The sequence below is a fragment of the Zalophus californianus genome, chromosome 9 (assembly GCF_009762305.2).
Source record: "Zalophus californianus isolate mZalCal1 chromosome 9, mZalCal1.pri.v2, whole genome shotgun sequence".
Lineage (NCBI taxonomy): Eukaryota > Metazoa > Chordata > Mammalia > Carnivora > Otariidae > Zalophus > Zalophus californianus.
In genome coordinates this window covers 90652502-90669639 of record NC_045603.1, presented here as the reverse complement: position 1 = coordinate 90669639, position 17138 = coordinate 90652502, and the positions used below count along the sequence as shown (strand labels likewise).

General features: G+C 44.7%; 1 protein-coding gene across 3 annotated transcripts in view; it reads left to right on the top strand.

Moving 5' to 3' along the window:
• PTPRO (protein tyrosine phosphatase receptor type O) overlaps positions 1 to 16513 on the top strand; it is a 239175-nt gene extending 222662 nt beyond the window's left edge. For all 3 annotated transcript variants that reach the window (XM_027594901.2, XM_027594902.2, XM_027594903.2), the window contains 4 exons: positions 1738 to 1892; positions 2986 to 3121; positions 9317 to 9437; positions 10472 to 16513. In XM_027594901.2, coding sequence (XP_027450702.1) covers positions 1738 to 1892; positions 2986 to 3121; positions 9317 to 9421 — 396 coding nt within the window. In that variant the 3' untranslated portion in view covers positions 9422 to 9437; positions 10472 to 16513. The remainder of the gene's footprint in view (positions 1 to 1737; positions 1893 to 2985; positions 3122 to 9316; positions 9438 to 10471) is intronic.
• Positions 16514 to 17138: the final 625 nt, after the last annotated feature.

Genomic DNA, 17138 nt, shown 5'->3' with positions numbered 1-17138 from the left:
TTTATTTATGCATTTACTTACATTTATACAAATTTTATTCCACCCAAGGCCACTGACTCTTTGGAATTCATTTCTCTTCAATACCTGAACCTAGCTTTAGTTTCATAACCAGGCCAAATTCTTCCAAATTATGATACAGTATTCCTTTCACTGAGTGCATTCTAGGCTCCTAGCAAGTTTGAGGGAAGGGGATGAATTAAGATCTTTGTGAGGCCTGGATTTGGACTATTTCTGATAGTTGATAATAAGAACAGAATAAATCTTTATGCTTACAAATTAGTAGAGACTAAGAAGAGTGAGTCTTGGGGCACCTGGATGGTGCAGTTGGTTAAGCATCTGACTCTTGGTTTTGGCTCAGGTCATGACCTCAGGGCCGTGAGATCGCGCCCCATGTGGGGCTTTGTGTTCAGTGTGGCGTCTGCTTGAGACTCTCTCTCCTTCTCCGTGTCCCCTCCCTTACACTCTCTCTCTCAAATAAATAAGTCTTAAAAAAAGAAAGAAAGAAGAAAGAAAGAAAGAAAAAGAAAGAAAGAAAAAGAAAGAAAGAAAGAAGAAAGAAAGAAAGAAAGAAAGAAAGAAAGAAAGAAAGAAAGAAAGAAAGAAAGAAAGAAAGAAAGAAAGAAAGAAAGAAAAGAAAAAGAGTGAATCTTGAAGGCCCACACCCGAACTGATAATTCTCAGTTCAGAGGGGACAAGAATACATTTGACATATGGGGTAATGTGAACGAGATAAATATACAAAACATACTGACCCACGGGGATTCCCAGAACCAACCGTACGCCTGCACTGAGCTGGGAGAGAGTGGTGGTGATTAGGTAGTAGTGATGACCGCATCTACCAGGTCCCATCCTTCACAGACATGAGCACACTGAATCCTCACAACCACCCTTGTGATGGGTTATTTTATCCCATAACATCTAAAAGGGCTCATTTTAAGTATGAGAAAACATGTTCAGCAAGTTTGTCCTGGGTCAGAGCACAAGACAGGGATTGTAATATTGGTGACTTTTTGAAAGTACAATCTTGGCTCAAATCTCTAAGGGAACGAGGGAACCAGGGTAGGCCAGGGCAGGGAAGGAGCTACACACAGCTGTGGGCTCCGCTGAATGCTGGCCTCAGCTGCGTCCCACGGAAATGGCCGGGGCAGTGAATGGCACCGTGCCGTTAGCTGTGCCCCCCGATGTAAGGGGGCGGGCATTTGCACGCCAGTATCCGTTATTCCTTAGCTGTGCACCGCCCTCATCAGGAGAACACATCCCTTCGGGCATGCTCCAGAAAGGCAGGCAGTTCCCTCTGTGGAGGACAACTATGAGGAGGGCACAGCCATGTGCTGTTAGCAGCCGCTGGAAAGGAGGTGCATCACCCTGGCAAAGGGGACCCGGGGGCAGGCAGGAACCAATAGCTCCTTCCACGGGATTCATGGACCAACACCGATGCAATTGCCAAGTGGCCAAGCCAGGAGGAACACCCTGATCTGCTTGAGCTCTTATCTCTACAAAGGCATAGATTCACCTATTTATCCTACTCTTCGAAGTTTTACACAATTAGTATTTTTTTTTCAGGGCCAGCTTTGGGCCAGACACCATCCTCAGAGCTGGAAAGGGAAGGGGACCAGCCAAGAGGGAAACGTGGCTTGAACTTTTGAAGCCATTAAACCTGTGAGCTGCCGTGGAGGCCTAGGCCATCGGGCCGGCGCACTGAGACATTCATGCTTGTGTTGGCTTTTTCTCCTAAAGGCTGATGAGATGCAGGATGTGATGCATTTCAACTACATGGCGTGGCCTGATCACGGGGTGCCCACGGCAAATGCTGCAGAGAGCATCCTGCAGTTTGTACACGTGGTTCGACAGCAAGCTCCCAAAAGCAAAGGCCCCATGATCGTGCACTGCAGGTAACCGCATCAGCCGTATCTTCTGTTAGGGTCCCACAGGCTCTGCTTTATCAAGCAAAGAGCCCACCGTTCCATATACCCAGTCACACTGAATTTGCCATTATGTAAACCATGACTTTTTTAAAATTTACAATTGATATCTTACCTGATACATGATTTACTTATATTATGGCTTTTCTTATCTCCCATAGCCTATGAGATAGATGTTATTATTCTTATTTTCAGAAGAAAAACAAACTGAGAAGAGGGGAGATAAAGGGATTCACACAAATTCAGGCAGCTAGCATGAGGAGGGATTAAGGCTCAAATCCGTGCCTTTAGGTGCTGTGGGATAGTACCCCAGCCTCTCGGTGATTCTGAGTGGCTTATAACATGGCCAGATACAAAGTCAGATTAAAAATAGCTAATCACAGCGCTGAATAATATAAATATTATTGACCGCCTGCAAATGGCTGTAGCCGCAGAGCTAGAACTAGTGTGTGGCCTCTCAAGCCGACTTTCCAGCAGGGAGTGTGCACCGAACTCCGAGGCTACACAGAAAACTGGAATTGTTTTCTGTGTATCCACTCTCTGAGAGCAGGAAGCGACTCTCCAGCCAGCTCCCTCTGGAATCCTTACCTTCCTCAGGAGGCAGGGTGCCCTGTGGTGGGACCGGGGTGGGGCTAAGGCTGTGCAGCCACACACCTCTTTGAGGGAGGCAGCAGGGTGAGTCAGAAATGTGACAATGAAAGACAGTCGGTTAAGCGTCTGTCTTCAGCTCAGGTCATGATCCTGGAGTCGCGGGATCGAGCCCCGCATCGGGCTCCCTGCTCAGCGGGGAGTCTGCTTCTCCCTCTGCCTCTGGTCCTCTCCACTTGTGTTCTCTCTCTCAAATAAATAAATAAATAAATAAATAAATAAAATCTTTAAAAAAGAAAAAAAAATACCAACCACAATCACGTACTTCAAAATCAGGAAAATATTGTCAGGAGTATTTCTTCTTTTATTCTGAGTGCTGCTACCTGTAGTTTGGGGGGTTTTCTAGTGGCCGATGTGTTTGCAACCGTGTAAAAGGACTGTCTGAGGAATATGCTGTCCGAACACTCTTTTGCAGTGCCGGAGTTGGCCGGACGGGAACATTCATTGCCCTGGACAGGCTCTCGCAGCACATTCGGGATCATGAGTTTGTCGACATCTTAGGGCTGGTGTCCGAAATGCGATCCTACCGGATGTCTATGGTGCAGACAGAGGTAGGAACAGAATCAAAATGTATTTTCAAATATGCCCTGGACTGAGAAACTTCCCATGATTCAGTCTGTTTCAAAACAGTTGTCTCAATTTTTATTTTTCTGTCTCTGCTCTTCCCAATTTCTCAGTGTGCGTGTTCAAACTGCTTCAAGGTATTAAAAAAAAAATAGATCTTAGCCTCTAGAAATCCATTCAGTGTATAGCGTTTGCACTGTGGTTGGTATCACATGTCCTTTAGTAATCCAGAACATATGGATGTATCTATACTATCTATAATAGAATAAAACTTCTTTGAACAGACTGAGTGTTCGGTGAAGGTGACAGCCATTCTGGGTAAATGCCACCAAGTGGAGACTGTGGAACTGATGTGATTTAATTTATATTTGAAATGCTAGATTTGATTCAGTAAGTTTGGCCTTAGTTTGTCCTCCATGTGACTTTCTGTCCCAGTGCATTTTGGATGATGATCAGGGGTTGGATTTATGCTTTCTGTTCCCCTTATAATTTTAAGGATTTCCAGCTCCCATCCAAGCAGTGCTGCCAGTGCCCTTGATCTTAAAGGAATGGAATTATCATTGTAACAACATGGGAGCATCCCCAGAAATATCCACCAGTGTTATGCGCTCCCTCTTCGTCCTCTCCCACCAAGTCCTCTCCTGCCTGGAAGCCTCAGAATGCACTCCAGCCGGCGTGGTTAGCCCTGGGCTGCTTGCTGCCCACACACAGCATCACACCGCCTCCCAGCAGCAGCGGGTGGGCCCCTGGGTGCGCCCCGAAACCTACGCACAATAGCTGGTTCATAATCTTCGTCACCATGCCCTACTGTGACTTCTCAGCTTCGAGCGTACAGTAATCCTTTTTTGCTCAAGGATTGTGTGTGGGAGGAACGCTTGGAGAGTAGAAGACAACCTGGCCTGACCTCTTACTCAATTTCCAGATGAAATGCTGCCTTCGTCTTCCCCATGCTTTTCCTACTAAGCATCACTAGGTGTCAGTATAACTCAAACAGCCTGCAGTAATGGCTGCTTTCTGCGCTTCCGGTTTCTCCTCCCCCACTCTCTTTACTTTTCTCTCCGGCTTCCCCACTCCCCTCTGACCAAGGCTCCACACAGCCAGCCCAAGGGATTTATTTCTGCGCTCCAGCAAGATCATACCACTTTGGAAAGAGTGACCCATTCACATGCAGGTGTCTCACTGATGATGTGTTTGCTCACTTCCTGGAGCCCACTCACATCCCAGCCCTACTGCCTTGGAATTCACAGCGGTGGGGACGTTAACATGACCTCATTAGCATAAGCTCAAAATGTTCTGCTTTCCCAGAGAAGCCCACTACCTAGTGATTAAACAGTGCTTTATGAATCGGTCCATATTTTTGGTTTTCACCGCTGTAAACTGACATCCTAATATGTGGTTAGAACTCCCCAGTATGTCTATTAATCCCCAGCCTTCAAAGGGCCACTCCTTATTTTAAGTATGTTGGATGTGATGAATTGTCTGCCCCACTGACTTAATTTATGCCTCTTATAACTTTATAGACTTTGATTATAGCCTAGTTGCCTTTGACTTTCCCAATTACAGAATCCTAATGCCTTTTTTAAAAAACTACCTACACGGGGCGCCTGGGTGGCTCAGTCCGTTGAGCGTCTGCCTTCGGCTCAGGCCCTGGTCCCAGGGTCCTGGGATCGAGTCCTGCATGGGGTTCCTTGCTCAGCGGGGAGCCTGCTTCTTCCTCTCCCACTCCCCCTACTTGTGCTCTCTCTCTGTCAGGTGGATGAATCCAATCTTAAAAAAAAAAAAAAAAAAAAAACTACCTGCACATGGCAGACCCTCTGTCCAATTTTCAACACCATTATCTCTCCTCAAGTGTGGTAATCACGCCAAACTACAGCAGCCACCGTGTGCCTCTCAGAAGACTGAGGAAGTGTTTTGTGTTCTCCCTAACTTTCTGGTCCCAAATTTTGGTTGTTTGGCTTCTTTGTTTATGGCAGCATTTTTAAGTTGCCGTCTCCAGGGAAACAGTCTTTTTAAAGTACAATATCCCTTCCCTGAACTCTGGTGGGAAAACTCAAAAGTCAGCAAAAGAGGCGGAGGTCACCACAGGTTACTGATTATTTTCCAACTGTTTCAGCTTCACTCTTGAGTTCCCTCGGGATTCTGCAGTGCAGGCTCTCTAGCTCGAGTTATTTATTTATGTCTGTTTTGTTAGTTATGTCTGGAACATCTTGTCCGTTTACCTTTGTATTTTCCTGGTTCCTGTGCTCTTCATGGTTCAACCTGGATTCTGAATGTTAGGGTTTTCCTAACATCCTCCTCGAGCCCAATCATAATACCCCAGTCCTGCTGCCTTTGACCTTACTGATGTTAACAAGTAAGGAGCGGAATAAACAAATTATTTTCCTCAGCTTTTTCATCCCACAGTACCCCTTTGACACTAATGATTTTCCAAGAGGCCAGAGTGATTCTCCAGCTGATTTCCGATTCTCTATATAAACCACCTGTGTGCTGTGGACCAGGTTCCCTCCCTCCCATGGCTGGTTTTCTAATTTTTTCTAATTTTCCTACCTCCTCGATTCTACCGCCTGTCATCTCAATTCTACCACCCTGCCCCACTCTAGAAATAGCAGGACTAACTGATTAAAACAGCCTGTCCAGAGACGCACATTTCAGGTCACAGCAACGCACTGCATGGGCTGCATTTTGACATGTTCTCTTCCCTTTTCTCAACTGACCGGCACATGGTATGAGCCTCTCCACAGGAGCAGCAAGGGGTAGTTAGAGAGTCCAGGTCCGCAGGCCAGATGCTGTGAGTCGGCCTGGGTCACGTATGGCCTCTGTACACCTAGACAAGCACTTTGAAACCATAAAGCGCTCTATATGGGTGGCATTCACCTCTTTTGAGCTCTCTCTTTTATTTCTATCAAAAGTTTTGTTTAGTTTTCCTCTAATAGGCTTTCCCTGGAGGTCAGTTAGTGCTTTGCTTTGAGCAGCCCTCATCCTGATCAGCAGCTTAGACTTCTCAGGGGCTCTCAAGGATATGTCTGTAAATAGTCTCTCATTTACTTTTCCTGTGGTTCAGCTACTTTTTTTTCTTTGTGACACAAAGTTTGGTCACCGAGTAATTTTGAATTGAAAAACAAGGCACTCTCTGGCCTGAACCGTGCTCAGTGCTCGATAACACCAGAAACAATGGAGTGATGTGTGATCATGAGAAGAGGTAGTCAGTTGTGGATGTGATACTATCACAAAGTAAGGGAATATATTTTCTTCAAAGCTTGAAAAATACAGATTAGGCTGAGGTATCAACCTTTAAGTATTAACCTAACCTTTATAAAGTCGTCATACAAAAGACCCCTTAAATCCTTTGACTGTCATGACTGGATTTTATGTCAAGGTTATTTCTAATGGTATTACTTACAGAGAAGCTCTAGGAAATAAAGAAAAAAGGTGAAAGATCATGAAGTTACTTTGATTTCATGGCACCAAGACAGCTTCCTCAATATGCTGATGGATTTCATCTCCATCTTCGTTCAAGTATAACTTTACATGCTATATGTACATATACTAACTTTACACTGTAATTTTCCACTTAACATTTTGCTATACATATCATCCCGAATTGTCCAAAACTCTTTTAATCTCATTTTAAAGACACTAATATTTCAGTACAGGTCTGCTGTGCCTTATTTAAACCATTCTCCTTTCTACAGAACATTAAATTGGGTCCTTTTCCACTGGTTTACTATCTGTGTCCACAAGGCCATTTACTAGCACTTAAGTAATAATACCTCCACCAACAATAGATAAAAATGACAGCTTCAACAAACTCAGGTCATCATCGAGCATTACCATTTTCCTTTAGCTTTGCTCATATCACGGATGAAACAAAATTGTTTCAACTTACATTTTTTATTATGTCACCATCTTTTGCATATGTTTTAATATTTCCTCAGTTTACTTCAGAAAACCTTTCATAAGCCCAAACTGAGTCCTAGGCATGAGGAATAAAAAGATATAGTCCCTGCCTTCCAGGAACATTTGGTTTAATTGCCGATATATTTTATTGGCCAATTTAAGTGTGTGTGCTAATGACTGCAGGAATTTTAAACAAAAATAAAGGTATCGAGGTGCGTTCGTTAGGTTACTCCTCCCTGCCCGTGGATGCCCACCGAGTAAGCGTCATTAAAGTCTCCCTTCCCACCACCATTATATCTAAGTCAGTCTCCCAAGAGCCTGAACAGCAGCGGAAGCTCTTCTTCAGAGGTTTGAGCTTTGAAACAACTGATGAGAGTCTGAGGAGCTATTTTGAGCAATGAGAAATGAGTTCACGGGCTGTGTGGTCATGAGAGATCCAAACACCAGGCGCTCCAGAGGCTCTGGGTTTGTCACGTATGCCCCTGCGGAGGAGTGGATGCAGCCGTGAATGCAAGGCCACACAAAGTGGATGGAAGAGTTGTGCAACCAAAGAGGGCTGTCTCAAGAGAAGATTCTCAAAGACCTGGTGCCCACTTAATTGTGAAAAAGATTTTTGTTGGTGGCATTAAAGAAGACTCCGAAGAACATCATCTAAGAGATTACTTCAAACAGTATGGGAAAATTGAAGCGGTTGAAATCATGACTGACCGAGACAGTGGCAAAAAGAGAGGCTTTGCTTTTGTAACATTTGATGGCCATGATTCTGTAGAGAAGATTGTCATTCAAAAATCCCATACCGTTGGGGCGCCTGGGTGGCTCAGTCGTTAAGTGTCTGCCTTCGGCTCAGGTCATGATCCCAAGATCCTGGGATCGAGCCCCACATCGGGCTCCCTGCTCTGAGGGAAGCCTGCTTCTCCCTCCCCCACTCCCCCTGCTTGTGTTCCCGCTCTCGCTGTGTCTCTGTCAAATAAAAAAAAAAAAAAAAAAAAAAATCCCATACTGTGAATGTCCACAACTGTGAAGTAAGGAAAGCCCTAAGCAAGAGATGGCTGGAAACTTTGGTGGTGGTTGTGGAGGTGGTTTTGATGGGAATGACAACTTTGGTCATGAGGAAACCGGTGAGGTGGCTTTGGTGGTGGTGGTGGATATGGTGGCGGTGAGGGTGGCTATCATGGATTGATAATGATGGAAGCAATTTTGGAGGAGGCAGAAGCTCTCATGATTTGGATGACTACAACAATCAATCTTCAAATTTTGGACCCATGAAAGGAGGAAATTTTGGAGGCTGATGCTCTGGCCCCTTGGTGGTGGAGGCCAGTACTTCACCAAACCACGAAACCAAGGTGGCTGTGGCAGTTCCAGCAGCAGCAGTAGCGATGGTGGTGGCAGAAGGTTTTCAATTGCTGCCAGGAAACAAGGCTTAGCAGGAGAGGAGAGCCAGAGAAGTGACAGGGAAGCTACAGGTTACAACAGATTTGTTACCTCAGCCAAGCACAGTGGTGGCAGGGCTGAGCTGCTACAAAGGAGACATGTTTTAGACAATACTCACATGCATGGGCAAAAAACTCGAGGACTGGATTTGTGACTAATTGTATAACAGGTTATTTTAGTTTCGGTTCTGTGGAAAGTGTAAAGCATTCCAACAAGGGGTTTTAATGTAGACTTTTTTCTTTTTTTGTACCCATGCTGTTGATGGCTAAAGTAATAGCCTGATCTTGATACTGAATAAATGTGTTTTTTTTTAAATGGTATCAACATTTTGTCATAATTTCAGGAAATAATTTTCCCTCCCATTTTCCAATTTACCCTTTATTTTATTCATTTTACTTTGTTTTAAAAATTGTAGTTTGAAATTTTCATTTGTGATTTATTACATTGCTTTGAAGTTTAGAAAGTCCCTCCTAAAAGTAATCAGAGAAAAACTAACCTGTATTCCGCCCCCCATATTTTTATGGCTTAATTTGTTAAACTTCCCAGAATTCATTTTGGTGTATTATGAGATGATACACTATTTTTTTTTCAAAATAGGCCCGTGATTTATTGATTGGATAGTCATTGCCTTTAGCGTTACGTTGTGATGACCTAAGCTCTATTATTAATCAAAATATTTTTACAGTTGATTCTCTTGGATTTTCTAGTTATAAAATTATCTCATAAATAATGGATATTGTTTCCTTTGACATCATATCATAGTATCTAATTCTGCCGTAGTATGAAAATACTAAATCTTTGCATGTGTTTGCACAATACCTCGCTCTGAACCCTGCTTTGGTCTTTTGCTCCAGGAGCAGTATATTTTTATCCACCAGTGTGTGCAACTGATGTGGATGAAGAAGAAGCAGCAGTTCTGCATCAGCGATGTCATCTATGAAAATGTTAGCAAGTCCTAGTTCAGAATCCAGAGCAGTAAGTAGACGAGGCCATCGTGGGCACTCTGTCTTCGAACCATGGAAGGGGACGTGATGGGATACAACAGAAGGCAGCAGTCACCTGTTGTATTGATTCTGACTCCCCAAATGTGGTTATAGGGAGAGAGTAATACCATACAGATCTTAGAGCTCCAGTGCACCTTGGTCAGGGGATGACAGGCAGGAGCTTCGGCAACTCCTTATGATTTGACCTTCCTTCCCTGCATCCAGAACTTTCAGTTGTTCTAATATTGGATCTGTGCCTGAGATATCAGGATGCTACCCTTCCACTCTGTTTATCTCAATATTTTGTGCTAATATTTTATGGATTACAAGGGTCATACAAGGGGTTACAAAGGAGATATGAGCTGGAGTACACATCCCAAAGAAGAGAACCAATATTAACACCGGTCTCGGGATGGTGGAGTCGAGGAATGCCTTGCTTCCATCCCTTATGTGAACACTTACTTGAGAGCTTCTTGAAAACATTAGTAACATATTCAATGCCTTGTGCTCAACTTTGGCTAGGAGATCTGATTTTGGAGGTGTTATATACTCTTAGCTGAAGTAATAATATGCCAATTCAAGTCAGTAAACAGTGAAATGTATCTGAGTATAGTGAGGTGGGGGGGACCGTTCGCAGGGTTGGGAGAGGACAGGGGGGCATTGTGGGATTCATATGGAAGGACAAAGAGCATATGGATAAGTGGGTAGCAGGATAGGATTAGTATTCTACCTTTATATCTATCAAAACATAGAAAGCCCAAGGAGGCAGGAAGGGTAAAGACTAAGAAACAAATTTGCCAAAAAGGGGAAGATATTTAGACCCACAAAAGGGACTTAAAGGGAAAAGGGTGCACAGATAAGCCTGTGTCCACATGGGCGATGGGGTTGAGTGTAAAGAGAGCAAGTAAGTAGTGGAATCGGGAGGAAGATGCTCTACTTCTAGACCCAGACCTGTCAGTGTGTGCCTCGTCCCTGCCAAGCTGCTTACTGTCTCCCTCTCTCTCTCTCTCTCTCTTTCATCCACAGGACAGGACATGCCTCCCTTGCTTCCAGAGTTTTTAGGGGCCCTGTTGGCCATTTTGCTAAGAAGAGCCCCTGCTTTGTAGTCTGTGGCCAAGGAGACAATCTATCTCACCGAAGCACCGGGAAGACTTAGCCTTAAAGAGCCTACAGTGTCTTTTGGACTCCTTCACTTCTGGACATTTAATAACGGACCAAATTCAACTGAACACCACAAAGGTCCAGACGCTCTGCAAAGGGCAGGAAGCACAGCACTTCCGAAGAGTTTCCTTGGCCCTTGGCTGGTTGGGCTGAGTTTTTTGTTGTTGTTTTTAAGTGCAATAATTTTTGTATGTGTGATTTTATCAGGAAGTTGAATTGTTTTCTACCCACACGACCGACCAAGCCCATAGCCCAAGGGGGAACAGGAATGGTTAGTATCAAATTATACCTCATTGTTAAAAAGTGGCCTGGCCACACATGAGGAAATGTCAATTCCACTTCAAGGAAATTGAACCAGCGATATCGGTCCTCCAACATTAAGCTGCTGGATCAGGAGCGGGGTGGGGGGAGGGGGTGGGGAAGAGAGAAGGCTTCTACCCACAGATCGACTGCATATCTTTTCCAAATAGGAAAAGCTGTAATGCAGCTGCAAAGTAGAGTAGAAAAAATATTTAAGTCTTAATTGTTCTAGTTCTTGATGGTTTTCTTCCTTATTAACAGTTAAGTGTTGTTTTTTCCTGGGCCCTCTTGAACTAATGTCACTGTCCAGATTCTTTTTTCACCAAACCAGATCTGGTTCAGAACAGTTTGAAGAAGGACTCTTAAGACTCCATTGCTGTCTGAGCAACCTTGGTGCCTAGACTTTGCATTCCTTTTTCTGTGGACCTGCATACATGTGAAAGCTATTTCTTTGAGAACTATATAGGCTGTGAAAAACGCACTTTCTTGCCCCCAAAGAGCTGGGGATTTATGAAGTTATGGCAACGAACTGCAGCATGCTAGGATGATTATTTGGCTATTGTCAAGCGTCTCTATGAATTCCAACGGAGGTTTCTTTTGGTTTTGTTTTCTTTCGGGTTGTCAGTTTCATTTTAACCAGTGTAACTAGTAACATTTTCTTCGGATTTTGTATAATTACAGTACATGATTGTGTATTGTGACCTACATGCTGTCAAGATGGACGCTGACAGCATCGTGAAGCCTGTTACTTTGTGTCACTTCCTTAACAAAAATAAGAGGTGATGGTATGGAGATACAAAGGAAAACATTTGGAGCTGAGAGTAAACACAAGCTGACTGCTTCACTGTGGCAATGTGGCTGTCCTGCCTTCCCGTGTGTGCTTCCGCAGGCTTTGCTCTTCTCTGTGTATCTGATCATTAACCCCTGGCCCTGGCTTCCCTTCACTCCTGATCATATTCACGAAGCCATGTACCTAGGAGCAGCTTAATAATTTATCAGTGACCTTAGTGGTGGCGAAGGATGCCAAGCAAACAGCTCCGCACCCTGCCGTCTCCTGCCACTGAGAAGGCTTGGCCACAGCGGACCTTGGCACGGGTCTTTGCAAGAGCTGGTCAGTGAGTCTCAGGTTCACCTTGCAGGGGGAATGGCAGAGGACACCCAGACCCCGTGGCTTAACAGCTTGGGCTCCTCAGGTGTTGTGAGTTCTCCCTCGCCTCCCTTCCTCCCCTTCTCGTCTCCCTGCTGCCACCCCCTCTTCTCACCCCTGCCTGTTCCATTTCCCTTCTTGGACATGTTCATAAGGTATCGCTCCATTCTCAGGAACACACGGGGCTAAAGAAAGGTGGCAAAGGGATGTGTGACATTCTTAGATTTCCACACAAGGACAGGTCAGGAGGGATACGGGCAACCTTGGAGGGGGCCAATAAGATGGAGTGGGTAGGCTGGAATTCGTTTTGGCTCCGCAGACCGGACTATTACTTCCCCTGAAACTTAAAGCACTTCGTAAATATTTCATGTTTTTTTCTTGAGCTGTCGGGATCAAATGGTACCAGATCAGTTTTCCCAAAAGAGAAGATAAAGTATCCAGCGTTTGGACTGAAGACTCCGAACTGAGACCACAGAAAGTTCCCACGAAAGCACTTTACCAGATCCTTCCTTCAGGGGTCTCCAGAGCAGTCACTTTGTTCACTGGGACACGGGTGCTTCTGAGGCTGTAGAATTTATAGTGAGGAAAGCAACCGTCAGAAGGCTTGGATTTTCATCCCAACAGATGCCTTTGGGACTTCTCTCTCCCAAGTCGCCGCTCACAAGCTGTAGAATGTCTTACCATAGCTCCAGATTTTTCAGATATAAAGAGTATCAGTATGACAATTCACCCAAAGGTGATTTGCATCTTGTCCTCTCATGTACCCTAAAACCACTTTAACCAGCTTCACTTCCACTCCAGGACTCAATATGAGCATTCAGAGGGGAGGTTGCCAGGGCCTCTGTATTATTAATAAGGTTATTGTTGTTGTCGTTGCTGTTTTAATCATCTGAGTGGTGCTACAATGTTCTGAACTCAGAGGTGCTGGCACATACAGGTCAAAATAGCCTACATGGTGCATGGAAAGAGAGGAAGACTTTGGAATCACAAAGTATTTAACTTACAGTGTGTGGAGATCCAATTTCTTCACTGCAAAAGTCAATTTCTAAAGTTACCATGAGGGCCTAATTTATAAATTTAATATTTAATACCAATATATTCCTCACTACACATTATATGGTGTTATTTAACTTGAAAAGGAAAAAAAAGTGATGGATGACAACATTTTTTTGGACAGCATTTTTAATTCAAGGCTTATCATTTTCCACTACAAAGTCGACATGACCCCTCAAATTGAGAGTAGTAAGATTATTTTAATCTCTTATAAAATCTTTAATCAGATTTTCTAATGTCTCTCCTTTTCTAAAAGCTTCCCCTCCCATACCCCCCACCCTGCCCCAAAAGGCAATACATCTCTCAAAGAAGGCTGTGGTGTCAACACAGAAGGCAGGGGCTGGAGACGTTGGATCTGAATTTTTTTACAGACCATATGATAGCTGCTTGCTGGAGGATTGGCCCTTAGCCAAGGAGTTAAAGTTACTGAATCCAATCTCTAAGAGCCAAAATCCTCCCCGCTTTCTAGCAAGGAGGCCTTCCTTTCCACCTCAGGAAACGTCTGATATAATGTGCTTCAAATGAGCTGGCTCGCTTCCTGGCTCACAGCTTTCTAGCCGGGTACTTGGCACAGGCTCCAAGTCCAGAGGCCATGCCCAGGACTAAATATAACATCTCCTTTGGCCAAAGGGGTTATAAAGCAACAAAAACAGAACACATGCAGATTTCTACCCCTAGTTTTTCACAGCCCCATTTGGATGCATTTGGAAAAACAAAAAACAAAAAACGTGAGCTATGATATCTCTGACACCTGGTCCTTCAGAACAGCAAGAGTTTTGTGTTCGGTTTCAGCCAGTGCTTACGGCCAGGCCTGATCCTGGTGGGTTCACTCGATGAAAGATGGAGTGTGATGTGTAGCTCTGGGAGTTGTATCATGAGGGATATTAAGAAACTGAAAGCCGTTCAGGGCAGAGTCACCAGAACCGTTAGGGATATGGAAAACAGCAGGTCAAAGTTTCCAAGAACTTGAGAGAAGTGGGGCCCTTAAGCCCGGAGTAAAGTTAGCGTCCTTTGTTTATTCAATCATTAATTCAACAAATGTTTGTTGACCGAATCCTGTTGAACAAATCAATCCATTGACCAGTGAAAGATTTCTTGATGACTTGCGATACGCTAGGCGCTGTGAGAAGCACAAGTGGTGCCATATGGTCACTTTTAAAAATGTGCCATGAAATCCGGTTGTTGTTGGAAGGAACAAGAAAACAGTAGTCAAGTCTTTTTCACTATGTTTCACTTACATATCTCAAAACATTATCAGTATATTTTCGACAGGGCCTACCAGTCAAGAGAACGGTGTTAGGCTTTTTTCCCTATGGCTTGTAGAACAGCGAACTAGCTTCTCATTGTTCTTGTTGCTCATCCGTCACTACCCTGACATGGTCCTGTTCCTTGAGGAGAATCACCCAGCCAGCCTCCTCTCCTCCTCCAAAGAGGACTCTCCTCAACCATATAGATCCCTGGTGGATGGTGAGTTCTTTTCTACTGAGCCCTTCTGGCATGCCCTCACCAGGCAGTCCATCCCTTCATTTGTCAGAAAGTATTTCCTTCTTCTGTTTACACGTATAACCACCTTATTGCTAACATTAAGAATGTCTGAGTCCATACCTCTCGTGGATATAGGCTTGAAGCCCAAATCGTGTCCCCATTTTGGTAAAAGGGCAGGCGCTATGTGTGCTAGCGCCCAGAGCTGCTTTGAACACAGGTCTAATTTCAAACCATTCCATTTGAGAAACAGTCAACTCCTAACCCTCTCAAAAAATCATTTATTTACTCAGCATCCCCTATGAGGCCCAGGGCCTACGAAGATGGATGAGACAAGGTTCCTGCTTCGAGGAATTTCTATTCTATTAGGGGAAGTTAGAAGTGAAACTAAAGGCAACGGAGTTACACGCACTGTGATAGAAAAACATAAAGCATCCAATGCAGGCCCAAGAGCGGGGCAGGTGATTTTTTTTTTTCTAGAAGGGTCAAAAAAGACTACCCTGCCATATGAAAGTGTTAAAGACCGCAGAGCCATATTAAGAAATACTAATGATGTACACTCATTCCTGCACTCAGCAAGCATTCATAAAACCCACTGTATCAGTCACCAGAGCCCATATGGGCAACTTAACCTCCAATCCTGCCTTCTGAAACTTTTCTTTCTGGATGACTCCAAAGTGACAATCTCTTTCCAAGCCTCCACAGACAGCTCTAGCTCATGTGTTATTCTGCAAAATACAGTGAATTTACTATTACTGCCGATGTAACAGCACATCAAGCCCACATTTGCCAGCTACTTACAGTCCGTGCTGTGCAAGGAAGATAGGCAGAAACGGTTAACTCTACTCCCTGGACTGTGATGCTGAAAATCACCCAGGAGCAAACTTCCATCTCTGCCTGTTGGTCTGTCTGTCTCTCTCTGTCCCTCCCTTCCTCCCTCCAGATTGAGATGGTGGTGCCAAAAAGACAGAAGGAGACTGGGGCCCTGAATCACTACCTGGAGCAGGAATACCTGCCCACCAGCCCATGATGTGACCAAGTAACACATTTCCATTGTGTTCTCACAGTGATTCTGGTATCGTCAGCCCGGGCAGTCAAGCTGCTCTGAACTAATATGGCAGCACAAGGATACATTTTACGACCGTGGGTGGCCTCCATTACCATGGGCATTTTCCAGGGCAATGGTGTGTACTTCCTAATAAAATTCCCAGAAGGCAGGTGAGAAATGAAACAGAGCAGAGCAAGGTTACCCCACAATGCAAACAAGTGCTCAGGAAGAGGCCACAGGAGCAATGATGGTTCTTTTAATAAAGTCTTCTATGGAAATATATGCATTCTTCTCCAGAAGTGGTTTTCCCCTGCATTAGATCTCTCCTTCTCTTTGTCATCCCTTTTTAAACCCTATCATAAGAAGACCATTACTTAGGAAACCCACTTGAATTCTTTAGCCTTATGTAAGGCTATTGGCTCTGAATCAAAGTCCTGGATTCCTATTAACAATAGGTCCCACTGTGGTTTCACATCAATAAAAGCCCAAACGTACAGGAGGCCATGAGGCTTGGCGTGTGCGGTGATGCTCAGGAAAACTAGGAAAAGTTCACTGGAACCACTACCGCCTTTACAGATATAAAACAGAATGGTCTTGGAAGGGTTCCTTTATGTCCCAAACCAAACTAGATTACATCCTCCCGTAACCCGTGAGTAAGCTTGGGACACAGGCCAGCCAAGGGTCCAGCAGCATAGCAGAAGGGAGCTGCTTAGAACAAGAGACGATGGACAGGGAGAGACTTGAGCTGAAACTCTGCCCATCTGTGACTCACTTGTCTCATCTGTGAAATGGACATGGTGATGGTGGCTTTTTGGTAGCACAGGGCTTCAAGAAGATGCCATAACATGTGGTGGGGCTGAAAACAATACGTGGAAAAACACAGCGTATTTCATGGCTCCCTGGGACAAGCTAACCACCCACTGTCCCCAAGGGCCATCTTGGTATTCTTGAATAAATTTGATTAGAGCATCTGAAGCTGGTCCCTGAATTAGGCTGGGCCAGTTTCCCCAGGGTGACAAGTGAACCCCCACCCCCACCACACCTAGTCACACAGCTCAGAATATAAAGGAGGTGCAGCCTGTGATGCAATGTGGACTCTTGTGTCATAGGCACGGGGTGCCGAAGCAGGGGCTGACCTGGAGATGAGAGTCTCCTCTCATCTGGAGATGAGAGTCTTGGACTGTCCAGGCCTGCCCTTCTGCTCTGATTCTCTATTGCCAAGTGCATCAGCAATGTGTGTTTAGTGTCTAGTACACATCACCCACACAGACGGTTGCCCAGCAGAGCAGTGCCACGACCTAACTCACATTCAGTGAAAACGTCTGCCATTGTGCAGGCAAGTTCCGTCTAAGACAAAGGCGCCGATCTGTACGAAGTGTGAGATGTAAGAGTTACGAGTCAACTCTCCTGGGTAAAGAATAGAGGCTTGGAGTGAGCATACGCTGCGGCGAACACCGCTCGGCCCCTCAGAGAACCAGGCTCCTTGTTCGTAAATGGGAGTC